Source organism: Lycorma delicatula, chromosome 1 (genome assembly GCF_047948215.1).
Source record: "Lycorma delicatula isolate Av1 chromosome 1, ASM4794821v1, whole genome shotgun sequence".
NCBI lineage: Eukaryota > Metazoa > Arthropoda > Insecta > Hemiptera > Fulgoridae > Lycorma > Lycorma delicatula.
In genome coordinates, this window is record NC_134455.1 from 80866667 (window position 1) to 80883473 (window position 16807).

Sequence of the window (16807 nt, forward strand, 5' to 3'; positions counted from 1 at the left end):
ACAAGACACCTTTATGGTCCCAAAAAAATTGTTGGTATTGTTTTCCTGTTGCTCAGTGTCTGAGCTTTTTCAGGTTGTTTGGAAAAGTGTGCATCCACTGCTTAGACTGTTCTTTGGTTTCTGGATTGTTATAATGGATCCAAGTTTCATCGCCAGTAATAATAGACTTTAAGAACTTCCCCCTCATTATTATAACGCGTGAGAATCATTAAGGCTGACGCCATACACTGTATTTTGTGATTGTCACCCAACATTTTCGGAACCTAATGTGCACACAGTTTCTCGTATCCTAGGTCTTTAGTTACAATTGTATACAGAGAAGACCTTGAAATTTCTGGGATTTCTACAGAAAATTCACTTTGGTAAACTTCTGTTTGTTGTGACAAAATCATCAGCACGCTCAACAAGGCATACAGTAGCGACAGACTTGCATCCTTATCCACCTTCATCATGGACATCCGTTCGCCCTTCTTTAAATATTCTACACCACTCCCGTCACTCATAAAGTTTTCATCATACTCTAGGCTCATTCTGTGATGAATTTCAGCACCGCTACATCCTTCTGTTTGCCACACAAACATACCACACTTGGTGAGAGCAGTCATAGCGGCCATGTTCATTGCCTATAGATCGGCTCAGACTGATGCAATGGAGCTGGCACTTGCAGAGGTTGTGGTGGGAGGGCAGCGCAATTTCTCGGCGCATTGATCTGGCTCCCACCTATCTCTTGTTTACTTAGATGCAATATCGGAGGTTGGAAAAAACAGCCCTTGTACTTTTATTGGAAAGTGTAAATTTTCCATATCAACTGAAGCATCCTTTGGTATAATCTAGCACATCCTAACGCATTCTGTTTTCATCCAAATTTAAGCAAAAAATATTTATTAATTTAGAAATTTAATTTATTTAAATGCAAGTCAGTATGTATTGTTGATTTAGATTATCCACTTGACAATTTAAATTTCTGCCTATTACATACATTTCATTAATATGCTTCAGTCTAAACTGACTTGGCAGTAAACTAAGCAAATTAAGTATACTCTCAATGTCAACAGAAGGTCTGAAAATAGACCACACTAATGATTAGTGACATTTCCCCAATGTTGATTTTTTATAAATGTCCAGCTATCTGACAAATATAAAACTGTAAAATCACCAAGTACCTTCTTAATCAAAATAATCAATCCTTCAGAAGTGCTATCTTTTGGTTTTTCTTTAATATCACCAGAATAACATATATTCGTCCAGTTCTAAATTTGTTAGTTAACTATATTTCATTGAAATATAACATCATATTCTATTAATCTAGAAGGAATATAAAACAAATTCTCAAATCCATTAATATTTCGTTTGTTATATTTTAAGTCACTTATACCTACAATATTGATCATGTTTAATTGGGAGGTAATCAGACAAATTCTTACAGTTTAAGCCCATCCCCAGTGATATAAAAAATAATATTGAATACTAGTTGAGAAGAAAGGCCTTTTTACATGCCTTACTTGTTTAATTTAGTTTCTTGAAGTCAAATTCAGAAAAACTCTGCTGTACAAATTTAGATTTCATGAAATTCATAAATCTCATTCAAACCCAATTGAAGTTTATGATAGTTGAATTGCGCATTTATTGCATATTTAATTAATTAGTTTTTTTTATAATGTTCAGTTTTCTTGAAAAGTTTATGGTACAAGGTAGACATATATTACTTTTTGTAAACTTTAACTTCTCTGTCTCCAGATTTAAAAAGGTGAGTTCGTTTTCAGATTGTTCTTGATTTTAATTGATGACAAAAAAAATTTTATATATCATTCTTAAAGACTTGTGAGTATTTTTAACAATAATTTTTTTTTAATATTGTAGTAATTATCAAACACTTTGCCACAAATCAATTTCCAAGTAGGTATTAACCAACAAAAAATGTTTGTAAGATTTTTATTTTCCCTTTGTTGAACATCAGAAATGCATCCAATTTTATGTTGTTAATTTTAATTTTTTTTTAAATTATTGTAGCTAGTAACTTATTTTCACTCTTTTACTTCTTGAACTTCTTTTTTGTTATTTTTTATTATGCAGATTATATCTTTGTGAATGGATACTAATTTAAATTGTTCATATCATATATTAGAGATCTGATTAAGATTATCAAAATTACTCTATCTTTCTTATCATCCATTGAGAAAGAACTATTGTTTTTTTTTTCAAATTATAACTAAACAGTTATTATCTTGATTATATTATTAACAGATCCATTTTATCTTTATATTAAAAATATCTGTACATAGTCAGAAGGATAACAGACAGAAACAAATTAACTTCCCAAAGTTCCCAAGTTCCCAAGTTAAAATCCCAAAGTTAACTCAAGGCCAACAAAAAAAATCAGAACAGACCTATCAATATCCCCACACCTTTACTGTTCCATATGAGTACATTAAATTTTAATAAAACATGTAAAAAAGATACTCATTAATTCCTCAAGTAATTGTAATAAAAAGTACGCCAAATTTTAAAGTATTGTCAATGAAAATGACAATTATATTAAAAAAAACTTTCATTATGAAAACCAACCATAAACTATCCTAATTAATGAACAAAACAGAGAAGTTATAAAAGTAACCATACACTAAACAGCTAGAATGAGACTTCAAATGGAATTATGTTTTTTTGTGCTTCTTTTAAAGAATGGGACTCTTCAAACATGCAGTTTGTGATAAATTATAATATAACACTGAAGTATCTATGCAATATTTTTGCTGTTCATCTGTGAAGTGAATGAAATGGAGGACAATTTAGTTAGCCAAATTTTTTATTCATGTAGATTTTATATGAAATTACATTATTTTTAAATATTTTGAGTTATTGGTTTCTTTTTTAAGTCTAAGTTTGATGTTTGTTACGCTTACTTTTCCAGGAGTGATGGAAAATGCTATGAGGAAATGTGGTAGTGTTGAATCTGCTGTTGAGTCATTTTTAAGTACTGGAAACATATCTAACGCTTCAGGTGAAATAGGTGTACAGCAAGATAAAGGTAAGCGAATTATTGTTATGTTTAATTTTTATTGACAGTTAAGTTTACTATAAATGAAAATATATTTTTCATTCATGTTTTTGATTGAATGGATGAATTTGTAGTAAACCTAGCTCTTAGATATTGTTAAAAAAAAGAAAAATTGATACCGTAATGGTGATTTGATTTTTTCCATATATATTCTTAATAAAATTTTACTTCACATTTTGTGTGAATTTTGTATTTCAATATGATAAAGTTTGTTATCATTGATTCAGGTTCTTGGCCAATGATTCAATTTCCCCCAAACTATTTTTTATTTTCATATAAATCTGTCATGAAATGATGTCGTAATCTGTGAAAATATTTAATAATAATAATTTCCTCAGCAACATTTCTATAAACTTTTTTTATTTTTAATTTAAAAAAAAAAAATAGAAGGGGTCCCCACAAATTTCTGTTCCTTCAAATAATACATATAAAAAATTAAGGAATTCTTAGGAAAATTTAGAGAAGAGTTGTTGAAATATACCAGCAACATACAGTTACATACCAGTAACATACCTAAGTACCACCTGATCATTGAAATGTGGACCAATAAGTTATATTTTAAACATTGTCTATAAATAATCCTTCCTAATTTATTTTTATGAAATAGTAAATATATACAAATATTTTTATTATATAATTCTACTTTTATTTTAGAATGTGATATTTTAAATTATGTCCACAAGAGAGCAGTATGTGATAACTGATAACATATCAAAGTGCAAACCTAGTTCAGCAAAACATGGTAAATTGTATTTTAGGGCTACTTATCAAAATTAGCAAAATATGTTGTGAGTTAATGATGGGAACTATCCTTTAGTGGAATTCTGCATGAATGTTTTATGGTTCAATTGGATAGTTTTCATACATATCTGGGTTGACAAAGATTTTCCTTTATTCTCGGATGGCTGTTTAGTTCCTAGAGAAAAAGTATTCTATTAGTGTGTATATTTGAGCTGGTCGATACAAAATCTTTTTGATCAGTAATAAATTGCTCTCATCTTATCTCATGAGTAATTGAGTACGGAATGGCTGCTTACTACCTGAAGGGATCTTATAAAATTTTGGGGGTTTGTTTGTGATTTTTATTATCCTTCTTTGCATAGATTTCTTTCTCATTATCCTATCCTCTTTTTTTTAATTTTAATCCATTCATATACATGGTATTCTGTGAGTTTTGACAGATCCCCAAAATTCTAATGCACAAATCCCTGTTAATTCTAAACATGTATACATGCTTAGAATTAACAGGGATTTGTGCATCCATGGTAATGCACTCGTTTCATTTTTTGAATTGATCTTAAGAGTCCAAAGTTCAAGGTAATCTAGAAACTTTTATATACTACTGTTTATAAAGGTTCTGACCCGATTTTCGCTAGATTTATAGAGGGTGCAGAATTATCTGATGCAAAATCTGATTAGGCTGGAGGGTCAGGCTATAGAACCTTGGTGGCTGCTCAAAAACCCATGTTGGGTAAAGAAATAAAGTAAAATAAAGGAAGCAAACAATACTAGCAGCACTATTTACATGTGCATCTATAGTAAAATAGTCTGCATGAAATAAAGATAAGGAATTTAATTAAGACTTTGAAATATATAGTGTAGTATAAGGATCGTGGTAATGGCAGTGAACTGTGGCAAAGACAGAAAAGAAATTTTGAAATATTATTACAAAAGAATGTTAAAAATTTGATGAGTTGCTAAGGTTTACTGAGGCTTGTAACTCAGTCTGTCACTTAAAACTCTTCCTGGAATAACACAATAATTGTATTATGCAAATTTGAAAGATATCAGTTGGTTGCATGATGTTGCAAACAAACAGAAAACTTTCAGAATATATATAGTTCTGGTATATATATATTCATATACATACATTTATAAAATCTGGTACATTGTTCAATTTGTATCTGCATTTTTTTGTATATGTTGTAGTAGCCTTGGGTTTATTAAAATGTTTTATTTAAATCACATTTTAAAATATTTTATTATTTCAAAATTAGAAAATATTTGAAAAAGAATATTTTTGAGACTAGCATCTTTAGTTTCAAAAATGTTCTTTAAAGTAATTATATTGATTAGGTGTAAATGTTTTATAACATAATTAATGTATCTGTTTCTTATTCTTGCTTAATATTACATATTTTACATTAGGTATTGTTTTATATATTTTTATTTTTATCGTAAAGATTTCTGCTACACTGCAAAAAGTAGTAATGTTTATTTGAGGAAGAAGTATGTTTAAGTGTGTTAGAATGAAAATATTAGTGCGTTATATTTAAAGAAATGGAGAAGTACATAAAATCAGTAATTTCTTGACAAATAAATTATTGTATTTAATAGTTTTTATCACTATTTGTTTATTATAGTGTTAGTCTCTTTATTTTAATTTTGTAATGATCTCCTTAGGACTTGTGATAATAGCAGAGAATATTAACAGAATGAGGTACATGTCTCATTTCCGAGCAGTTCATAGGGGTAGTTATTTTCAAGAGATGCAGACAACAGAAGTTCGTCAATTACTACCGGATGCATGGGGTTTCATTTGTCCAGTTCATACACCTGATGGTTCACCATGTGGCCTTCTTAATCATCTAACAAAATTATGTCAGGTAAGGTTAAGTGTGTGTGTGTGTGTGTGTCATGATTATATTATGCATAAATTGATAGGTTGTAAAATTGTCATTGACCTTAGTGACTGTCTAGTGCTATCTTTGTCAATTATTACCTAATTATATTCTGCAGTAAAAACCTGTTTGTTTTATTAGGATGACTGGAATGCGTAGCATCTTTCTTATCTTTTAAAAACAATATAATTCCAGATTTTCACAGTTAAAAATAATAACATTACAGGATGACTTTTCCAGATTGTATATTTCTTTTGTTCTGCTTGCAAATTGTTTATGTGAAGAGCTGTTCAAATATCTGTAAGTTCCTAGACTCTTTGGTCAGCAACATTCATAGTAATAAAGACAAATACTTCCTTAGAGTAAACAAAAGTAACAGGTTGAGAACAAGCTTTGACATAAATTTTATAGATCATGTCTTAAGTACAAAAGAAAACTGCCAAAACAGAAAACAGATAATTGATTAAAAAATGTTTTTCTAAAACTTGTTTATCAAATTATCAAAACAAAATCTAATGATAACATGATAACAATAGACTAAGAATTGAATGTGTGTTTATAATATGCATATAATGTCTTAAACTGTAGATAAATATGTTAAGCAGTAATTTATTTTATTTCAAAACAACACTACAGGGTTTAAGCCTCCAGTTGTACTATAATTGGAAAAAAGTTATTAACAATAATTTCAGTGCTTACAGAATAAACTTAAAATTATTTTTTTATCTATAGAAATATATAAAAAAAATATTGTACACATTATCTGTAAGTAATATAAAGGTAATAAAAGTTTGTATGAAAAGAGGATATAGAATTACTATACTCCATTAAAAAGGCAGAATAATAATAATAATAATGTCATAACAGAGAAGTGTGATTTACATTTATACTAAAGATGATATTTTGATACTATTAATTTTACTTAAAACTTATTTTATTATTACTATTTATAAGACACATTAATTTTACTATAAGTTTAACTATAGATTTCTTTATCTCTTTATTAATTGTTTTAAAGTTTGTTAATTGTTTACTAAATGTGTTGTATTGTATATACGTACCCTAGCAGCAATGTAATATTATAATTAATGTATAAAATTTTTTGTTTTAATTTTTACCTTTAAAGTACTGCTATAATTCTTCTAACTTGTAAACTTACACAATAGCATTCTCCATGGCCATGGATTATTCTGATGTTTTTATAGAAATAAATAGAATAAACATTAAAAAATTAAAAATTGGAGACTATATTATTCTGTCAGTCAGTTCGAACTGGTATTATCAATATACCATGTGTTTCAAAATGAATATTGGGGTTTTAAAGCTATGTAATATTTCTCAAGTTCCACGTACATTGATTAATTATACATTAAATGAAAGAGCAACTCAAACAGTTTTAGCTGTGCATAAGCTCATAAACTGTTTCCTCTACCTTCTGTTTGAAAGTACTAGTAGCAAAGATTGTGACACCCCCCCCCCCAAACAGAAACAGTTGAACATGTGTTATGTTTGAAGTTTGGTATTGTTCAAGTTGAGATTCTACTGTACCAGCTTTTTCAGAAGTTTCGAATCTTGCATCCTCATGATGTGTCCAAAGAATCCTAGTCTCGTCTTACACATGGTATCAATGATGGGTTGTAATGTTTTGTACACAACTTTGTTGGACACAATCCACCATTCCCTGTCTTTCTGATACTTTTTTGTTGATGCAGGTTCTTCCAATACTTCTTTTGATTTTCTGGAGACTGCCAGTCTTTGACGGTTTGTTCAGGTTGAAGAGTGTTTCTGCTGGATTTGTGGCTACTAGTTTTATAAATGTATTGTAGTGACTTATTTTTGTGTTTATGATAGACATTTTTTACTGAAGGTATACCAGTTTAATTTTTGTGCTTTAGCTAGTTTGTTTGGATTGAGGTTTTTTCATTTAGGTTGTTCGTTATTATTTCTCTGAGATATTTAAATTGGGTTGCAATTTTGACTTTATAACTGTTTATGTTTATTATTTTTAATTGTCTTGGTTTTTGGAACATAATTTCTCTCTTTTCGAATGATATTTTGAGGTCAATTTTATTTGCAGTGTTCTGAAGTTCTAATATTTGTGTCTAGCTTCACCAGTGTTGTTTGCTAGCAGTCCCAAATCATTGGCAAAACCAAGGCAGTTTGTTTTGATTTTTGGCCTATCTTCATTACCAATTCCAGACTGCAGTTGAACAGTAATGGTGAGAATCCATTGTCTTAGTACAGTCTTACTTTGACTCGTAGTTTCAAGAGTTCACTTCTGAATATCACTTTTGAATTAGTGTTTGTGAGGGTCAGTTTTATCATGTTTATTAATTTGAAATGTAGTCTGAGGTGTCTTAGAATTTTTAGTAGGGATTCTTGATGGATGCAGTCGTATACTTTCTTGACATCTACAAACGTTATCACCATATTCTGCTCCTTTTTCTGTTGTAATCCATTGTTAGCTTGAGATTCATGATCTGGTCTGGACAACTCCAGGCTCTGAAACCTCCCTGGTGTTCTAGTTCTTTCTGGAGTTGTAAACTGATCCTGCTGAGAATGATTCTTAAAAGAATTTTATATGTGTTGTTTAGGAGTGAGATTCTCCTGTAGTCATTACGGTTTCTTTTGTCCTTTTTTTTGGTAGCAGATAGATGAGAGCTGTTGTCCAGTATTCTGGTAATTCTTTGATCTAATTGATAAAGGGTGATTTTTGCTGTCTTCCTGCATGTTTCCTTACAAAGGTCTGATCTTCTCTTGCCGCTTTGTAATTCTTAATCTCACCTAATGCTTGGTAGATTTCTTTTATTATTGGAGATTTGATGATTTGCAGTGGTGTTGTTATTTGGGTGCTGGTATCAGAGTTAGGCGTTCTGTCGGTTCTTTCTAATTTAGGAGTTTGTTGAAATATTTAGCTAGGATTTCCACATTGTCATTATTGTAATGACCCAAATTATGGTTTTCATCCTATATTACTAGGGTTCGGGGTTCATATTTTTGGAGTTTTTTTTTAAGGTTTTGTGGTAGTCTGTTGACTGTGTGTTGTTGAATTCTTCTTCGGTAAATTGATTTCAATGTATCTTTTTATTTTCCTTACAGTTTGGGTGGTTTCTGTTCTTTGTTTTACTAGATTTTGGAAGGATGTTACTGATTTTTGGGATTGGTATAACAGCCATGTTTAATGTATCTTCTCCGCTGTTTTGCCTGCATTCACTTATTGGTTTTATTGGGGCCAATTCTTCTGTGATTTGTTTAGGTTGTTGACTAGTTCTTCAAGTTTATCTGTGATTTGTATTTTTTCAGTTGCATTTTGGTAATTTTCATTCTTAATTATTAATTAGCTGGTAGGGTTTATTTTTCTTTTAGTTTTAGGGGCCTTGGTTTTGTTGCTTTCTTTGGGGAGTGAATTTATTTTTAATTTTGACTCCATAATGATCTGAACCTGTGTCTACTACTTAGAGAACTTTACTTTGTAGATCACTTTTTGTTGGTGTTTGATCATGAAGAAATGATCAAGTTGCCATTCTCCTTTTGTGTAGTTGGGGTATTTCCAGGTTTTTAGTTTTTGAAGTTCGCTCTTAAAATATACGGATTTTAAGATAAGGTTGTGGTTTCTGCAGAGGTAGATGAGTCTGTCTCTTTTCATTTATTCTCTTTTGGACTGGCCATTTTCTGATGATGTCGCGATATCTTCTTTCTCTGCCTAGTTGAGTGTTGAAGTCTCCTATTACTTGTTTAACCTGATTTTTGGGGATATTTATGGTTTGGATGAGTAGGTTCCAGAACCTTTCTGTTTCTTTTTGGTCTTTTGAAGATTTTTTATTATTATTATTATTATTAGTGGGGTTGTGGGCGTTCATTGTGGTGTAGATTTTATTAGATGCTTTTAGAGTGAATGTTGGAATTCTTGGGTATTGTGACTTGAATTCTTGTAAGGAGTTTATTATTTTGAGGATGACCAAAAAGTTTGTTCCAAACTATGGGACACTTTTCTTAACTCTTCTCAGGTATACTTTTTAGAGCCTATATCCTGAAATTCCATGGCTTCTTGGTTGGTATTTATTATTTCTTACAGTCCCATGATGAGAATCTTGAATGACTAGATAATTTGTGTCTTTACATTCTCAATATTGGTCAAAAAATTATCAATGCATGTCGATGTTGATTCAGTAATACAGGTTGGAGATTTTATTATAGTAACCACATCAAAACTCTGTAAGATATTATTGAAGTTTTTCACACTTTTCTTTGAAAAAGAATATTCAAGTTAAAATCTCTTTCGATCAGCAAAATTCTGAATTTTTTGCAAAAAAAAAATGTCCAAAAAAACAGTTTACTTTATAATCATCAGTACTTCATGTACAGCTGAAAAAACTATTTTACTTTTATTATTTGGTGTAATTTTTACACTTACACACTCAAATTTTTGCTCAACTGTAAACATTCACTACTTATAGTTAAAATTTTACATTGTTCAAAGTGGCAAATATATCTTAAAAAAATTGCAACATTCCCAGTTTGCAATTTTAACTTACTTTGACTCTTAATTTGATAATGAAATAATCAAATATGAATCAGAATTGTGGAAGAAAAATAAACATGCACTTAAATGTATGTTTCTTTTTCTTAGATTTCTACCCCTGTGTAAGTTACAATGAAAAGGAATGTTAAAGAAAAAGCATTGTGTTTACAGTGTAGCTTTATTAGGTTTATGCGATTTGTTAAATAATGTAATATTTCATCAGCTATAATATTTATATAATATTTCAATATTATAATATTATAATATTTAATATTATAATATTACATTATATTATTATATTATTATATTATATTATTATATTATTATTATATTATTATATTATATTATATTATTTATTATTTTATTTATTTATTTATTATTTTATTTATATTATTATTATATTATTATTATATTATTATATTATTATTATATAATATTATTATATTATTATATTATATTATTATATTATAATATTACAATATTATAATATTATATAATATTTCAATATTTAAATAATGTAATATTCCATCAGCTGATAGTGAACACTGTGTCATATATATCAACAGTAAATTGGATATCATATTTGACTACGATTGAGTGTATGAAAAAAAAAATGTACACAGTTGTGATCTAAACCCGATTCTAAAATAAATAATGTGCTGGATTGTATCTACAATTACATTAGTCAACAAAAAAAAGATTTTTCATGTATCTGGAATCATAGATGGTGATTTTAACTAATTTTGGGGTGCTAAATTCAAACTGTTATCACAATTTTTGTAATATGTCACGGTTTTTAGATACATATAATTTAGACATACAATTTATTTATCAATAAATGCATAATCACTGTAAAATCAATATTTAAAAAGATTATTATTTATTCGACAAAAAAGGTATTCAACATATTCATTTAAAATTTGTTTAAATCAACTAAATTTTTATTTATTAAAACACAGGTAAATTATGATGCAATAATACAATTTTAAAATAACAGTTTCTAAAAATCTTAATCACTGGAAATGTGTTTAAAAACAATTTTTAAAATATGTTGACAAACATTTTCGCTTGTACGATGTTTGATCAGTTTCTCTAAACAAAAACCAACAATAGTCATCCATCATTCCAGGATCTGTCTTCCTCGGTATCGATGCTACATGATCAAAATATCCTGATGGAATGCTCTCCCTGCTCATCGCTGACACAGCCCAAATTTTCAAGAAAAAAGTTTAGGAGGGAGTATAGGAAATGAATTTTTAATGATATCCTACATCCTAAATATTTTCAGTTTTCTAACAGCTTATTAACCAAAAAAACACAGTTTTAATCTTTTCTGCCTAAAAAAACCACCACCAATGTCTTTGAAGGACTTCCATGTAGCTAGTTCACATTTACTAAGTTTATCGTCAAAAGTTGAGTCCTTAAGCAGTTTCTTGATTTGTGAACCATATACCCCCTATAGCAAAACCTCCACAATTTCAAAATTTTAATTATTTTTTTTAATAATAATCAATTTATTATAAAAAAAAAAAAAAAAAAAAACATTTTGAAGAAGTACACAATATCTCCAATAGTACTCAGTGGACATCACAAAAAAGAAGCAGTTTTATAACAATTTTTTAACTAATTAAAAAAAAAAAAATAGTAATATATTTTCAGTTATTGTTATTAATCATCCCCATTATTGCAAATGTAGACTTTTGTTTATGCTCATAATGATGATTTAAGAATGTTAGGAATATCTACATTTTACATCAACATATTAATTTGTTAAAAATCATATTCTATTTCAGGTCATCAACATTATTTAAATGCAGTCTACTGACATAATATCCTTACTCATTTTCTTATTTACTCATTCTTTGTAATTAACCAATACTGATCTAATTAATTTAAAAAGGTATTTTAAACATACATATATAACTGAAGTTAATCTTTTTAAGGTTCATATTAATCCTCTGTGTCATTAAATTATATTTAAATTCTTCTACATAAACCACCTAGTACAATATTGAGGTAAGACATATATCTTACCTTAATTTTTCATGAAAGTACTTTCATGGGATCCCACATCCTCCACAGTCACGATTGAAATAATTCTGTATAGCATTGTAAAAATATAAATATAAAAATAATAATAATAATTGCATATTAATTTACACTAGTACTGCTATCAGTACAGTTTTTATAGGAACATCTCTGTGAAACACTGTCTGATGGTTTATCAAATATAAATTTTGTTTGTGTTTATACATGAAATATTTTTCTAATATATTTACCTATTTTATGTCAATGTTATTCATTTTTAAATTTGTGTTAATATCATAGTAGAATGTTTTTTGTTTATTAAATGTCTGCTGTATTAGATAAACCTCATTTATTATTTCTTTAATGTTCAAGAATTCTAGTTTTAAAGGATCTATTTATTTATGCTATATAAATAGCATCACAATCATTACATTTAATTCTATACATTCCACATAAATTGTTTATTTTATTATTATTGTTTTTGTTTATAAAATATTTTATTTTGTGGTTATTAGGTTTGTATGCTGGTTAAAATAATTCTTTATTGTAAGTTTTAGTAATGTTTTTCAATGATATTATTAATCTATAAGTATTTTATATATATTAGGAAGATTTCATAAGAAAGCTATCTTATTGTAATGGTACCATGATTCGACTTGCAGAAAATTTCAACATATCTTTGTGTTTCACATCCCCCAGTCCCCAAAACCACTTTCAGCTCAAAAGTTTATATATATATATATATTTCAATTTCTTGTGGAAACGATAACTACCGTAATTTTACATCAGTCACTTTCAAATTGTTCCCTAAAAATAACTCGTCCCAAAATCTCGGTTGTGTTCATTAATGGCCAAATTGGACCATAGGGGTGGAAATGGGGGCTTTTTCAAAAAACAAAATATCACTATAACTTTCTTATTAAGTAAAATATCAAATTCATTTAAAGTTCCTTCTATTCTTTGGATAAGGGCCTAAAACTTATTTAAATAATTTTTTTTTATATCGCCAACTAATGACCCAGGGGGTTGAAAAAATGGGGTTTGGAGACAAAAGAGAATCATACCTCCCTTAATCAGCACAGTACTGAATCGGTTTAGTGTGGTCGTTAGTCCTCATTGCCTAAACTTTTGTCTGAAACAATTTTTGATATAACCAAAATGTTGCTGGAATTGTAAGATGGGGCTTGTCATATGCAAAACATGTGACACTTTTTACACATGCAACCATTGTCGTATTGAGTAAATTTTATAGTTTTTCTTAACTTTAAGGTGGAATTCTTTTTTTATCTCCTTCTTAACACCAGTGAAATCTGCCTGTGCCTTCCGACATGCCAAAAGGGATTTTTTTTCGTTCTTTTGTGTCTTATTATGTATTGGTTGTAAGGTAGTTATTTTTTAATAAATATTATTAATCAAAGCAGTATCATATTCATTTTGAATCAATATATGTTTTAGGATGTTAATTTTCATCATTTATTTTTTCTTTGTTATTATGTGTGTATTGGATTTCTCTTCATAGATTTCTCTTTGATTAATCATATTTGTACAAGTGTTAATTTTATGAGACTAAGGGTGATTTGATTTTTTTTATGAATTGTTTTATTATTAGTTCGTGGTTTTCTGTATACTGATATTTCAGTTTGGTTGTTCTTGTTTATTTTGATATTCACATCTAAATAATTTAACATTCTATTATTATCTACTTGTTTATTGTTTATTACTGAATTATATAATGAAAATATCATCAACATATATTAAAAGTTTATATGTATTAGTGATGTCATGTACTAATTTACTCTCAAAATCCTGTAAATATATTTCTGACATTATAGCTGATAGTGGAAATCCCGTAGTTAAGGTATTTGTGTATAATATTTGTTATTAGGTTCAAAACAGTTTTGTTGACATATTTCTTATAATAGTGATGATACCTTTAATAAATCTTGGATCTTCATGGTTACTTTTTAATTTATTTTTTATTATTTTTATGGCATAGTCTATAGATACGAGGTCTGTAAATAAAGTAATGAGACTGGTACAGAGAAATGTTTTATTTACAATCCAGTTGTACATGAGCTCTATCAGCATAATAGTTCCCTTGAGAAGCCACGCAACACTTCAAATGGTTTTCCTACTCTTCATAGCTGTGTTGGAACTCAGAAACCAGAATATCCTTCAGATGGTTGTTACATTTTTTAAAATGTTTTACTGTTCCAAAATTGTGTTCTTTGAGGGTTTTTTTTTAAAGTCGGGAACAGGAAAACGTCACAGGGACACAAGTCAGGTGAATAAGGTGGTTGAGGAACTACAGGAATGTTTTCCTTTGCCAATAGCTCATTAATTGAGAGTGCAGTGTGACAAGGTGCATTTTTATGTATGATGCAGCACAGTCTTTGATGGCTGGTTTGATGTGCATCTCTTTTCTGCAGTCTTTCTAGAATTTCTCAGTAAACATATTGATTTACAATCTGTGGACTTCAACTTCCTTATGGACAATTTCATTACTGTCGAAGATACAGATTAGCATGGTTTTCATTTTTGATATGTTCATTTTTGCTTTTTTGGGATGTACTGAGTGAAGTATGCCACTGCTTGCTCTGGTGTTTTGTTTCTGGGTCGTACTCAAATATCCAAGATTCATCACCAGTAATAACATTTTTTAGAAAATCAGGATCAGTTTCAATTCACCTTAGAAGATCACTGCACACTTCCACCCTGTTGTTTTTCTGTTCAATAGTCAGGTTTTTTGGGATCAATTTTGTACAAACTTTTTTCATGTCCAATTTGTTTGTCAAAATTTGATGGACTGTGGTATGGTTCAAATTCAATTGTTCTGCAGTCATTCTGACAGTTAATCGCCGGTCATACCATATCATCAGGTCTCTGATTCGCTCAGCATTGTTGTCATTTTTTTATGTTAACAGTCTTCTAGAGTGTGGATGATCTGCAACTGATTTACGACCAAAGGAAAATGTTTTAAACCACCTAAAAATTTGGGCTCGTGACAGAGCATCATCTCCATTTTCAATTTTGAAAAAATTTCAGTAGCATTCTCACAGAGTTTAACACAAAAATTGATTACACAATGTTGCTCATAATTAGTATCACTCATTTTTATAACGCACAACAAAAACTCATTTCACAAAAAGTTTACATCTCACATGGCAACAATAGACTAAAAATATTAATCCTAATATAAATCAGTTGTTCATATAACCATATGTTTACGAGTAACTTTATAGTGTTGCCACTTTGACTGTCATAAAACCATTCTCATTACTTGATTTACAGACCTTATCATAACTAACCATTCTAGTGGCTTTATTTACATTTAAGCTATTTAATTTGTTTATTAATTCATAACCATTTTTTAAGTTAAATGTATTAGGTAAATTCATTTTATTCCTAAGAATTTTATCTATTATTTCGGATTTAATATTACAGGAGGCAAATGTAAAATTGATCAACAGTTCAAATGCCGCTTTATGGTACCATCTTATGGTATGACACAGTGGTGACAAGTAACTTGTCATTTGGTCTGAAATATCAGTGCCTTGTTTACCATGATTATATAGCATTATTGCAGTAGTTTACTCACATTTTCACCTTTCTTATGTACTTTTCCTGTTTCAACTTTCTGTAAAGTTTGCTTTATACTAAGAAAGTAAACCTCACGCTTATCTTTCCATTTACCTACAACTATTCCATTCAATTTTTTTTACAATTATTTCTCTTTTTTTATTGTGCACCATTACATCTTTGGGAAGTGTTTCCTATTTTTGTGTAATGTACCCAGCAGATGTGTTTTTTTCTAATAATGACTTTGTTAGGGGCACAGAAGTATAAAAATTGTCTGTAACTATCACCCTACCTTCATTCAAATATTTTTTTGGCAAGTTCAAGAACAACTCTTTCTGCCAGATCTTCATTTGTATCTTCGGTTGACTTTCCTGCATAAATTAACACTTGCTGAGTATATCCTATCAGGTTGCATAGTTTGAACATTTTTATTTGTATTTGTGAATTTTTTTGAAAACCATTGTCTGAAAAACAGTATTCCTTGAAACAGGATCATGGATTCATCAACCGCAATCAGCCCCCCTCTCCCAAGTGTACTCCTTGTCAAATCTTTGTTGCAGCTTATTCACTAAGTCTTTCACTTTGTACAATTTATCATTTGTACTTGTATTGTCTGCAAAATGTATAAATCATAAAAGCAATTGAAAGTGATTTCTTCCCATTATAAATGTCACATGGTAGTATACAGAACAGTAGTAGTAATTATTAATTAACATTATATACTGTATACCATTAATTATTCCCTATATACTCTATTCACTAAAACTAACAATTTTAATGATCATAAATATAAAAAGAAATGAAAGAAAATTCGCTATAGCTGCAGTAATACGAATAGAAATAACAAAAAGGACAATTTTTATGTTATTATAGGTAGGTGTAACTCCAACTGTTGCATGGAGATGGCACTAGATACAAATTTAGAACAGATGACTACTGACAAGCCTACAATAAATTGAAATGCATTCTTTCATTAAGTTTTTATATTCTTCGGTGTTCAAG

General features: G+C 29.0%; 1 protein-coding gene across 2 annotated transcripts in view; it reads left to right on the plus strand.

Moving 5' to 3' along the window:
• The window catches only part of Polr1B (RNA polymerase I subunit Rpl135), a 176013-nt gene that overhangs the window by 92903 nt on the left and 66303 nt on the right, over positions 1 to 16807 (plus strand). For both annotated transcript variants that reach the window (XM_075356937.1, XM_075356931.1), the window contains exons 9-10: positions 2909 to 3025; positions 5459 to 5661. In XM_075356937.1, coding sequence (XP_075213052.1) covers positions 2909 to 3025; positions 5459 to 5661 — 320 coding nt within the window. The remainder of the gene's footprint in view (positions 1 to 2908; positions 3026 to 5458; positions 5662 to 16807) is intronic.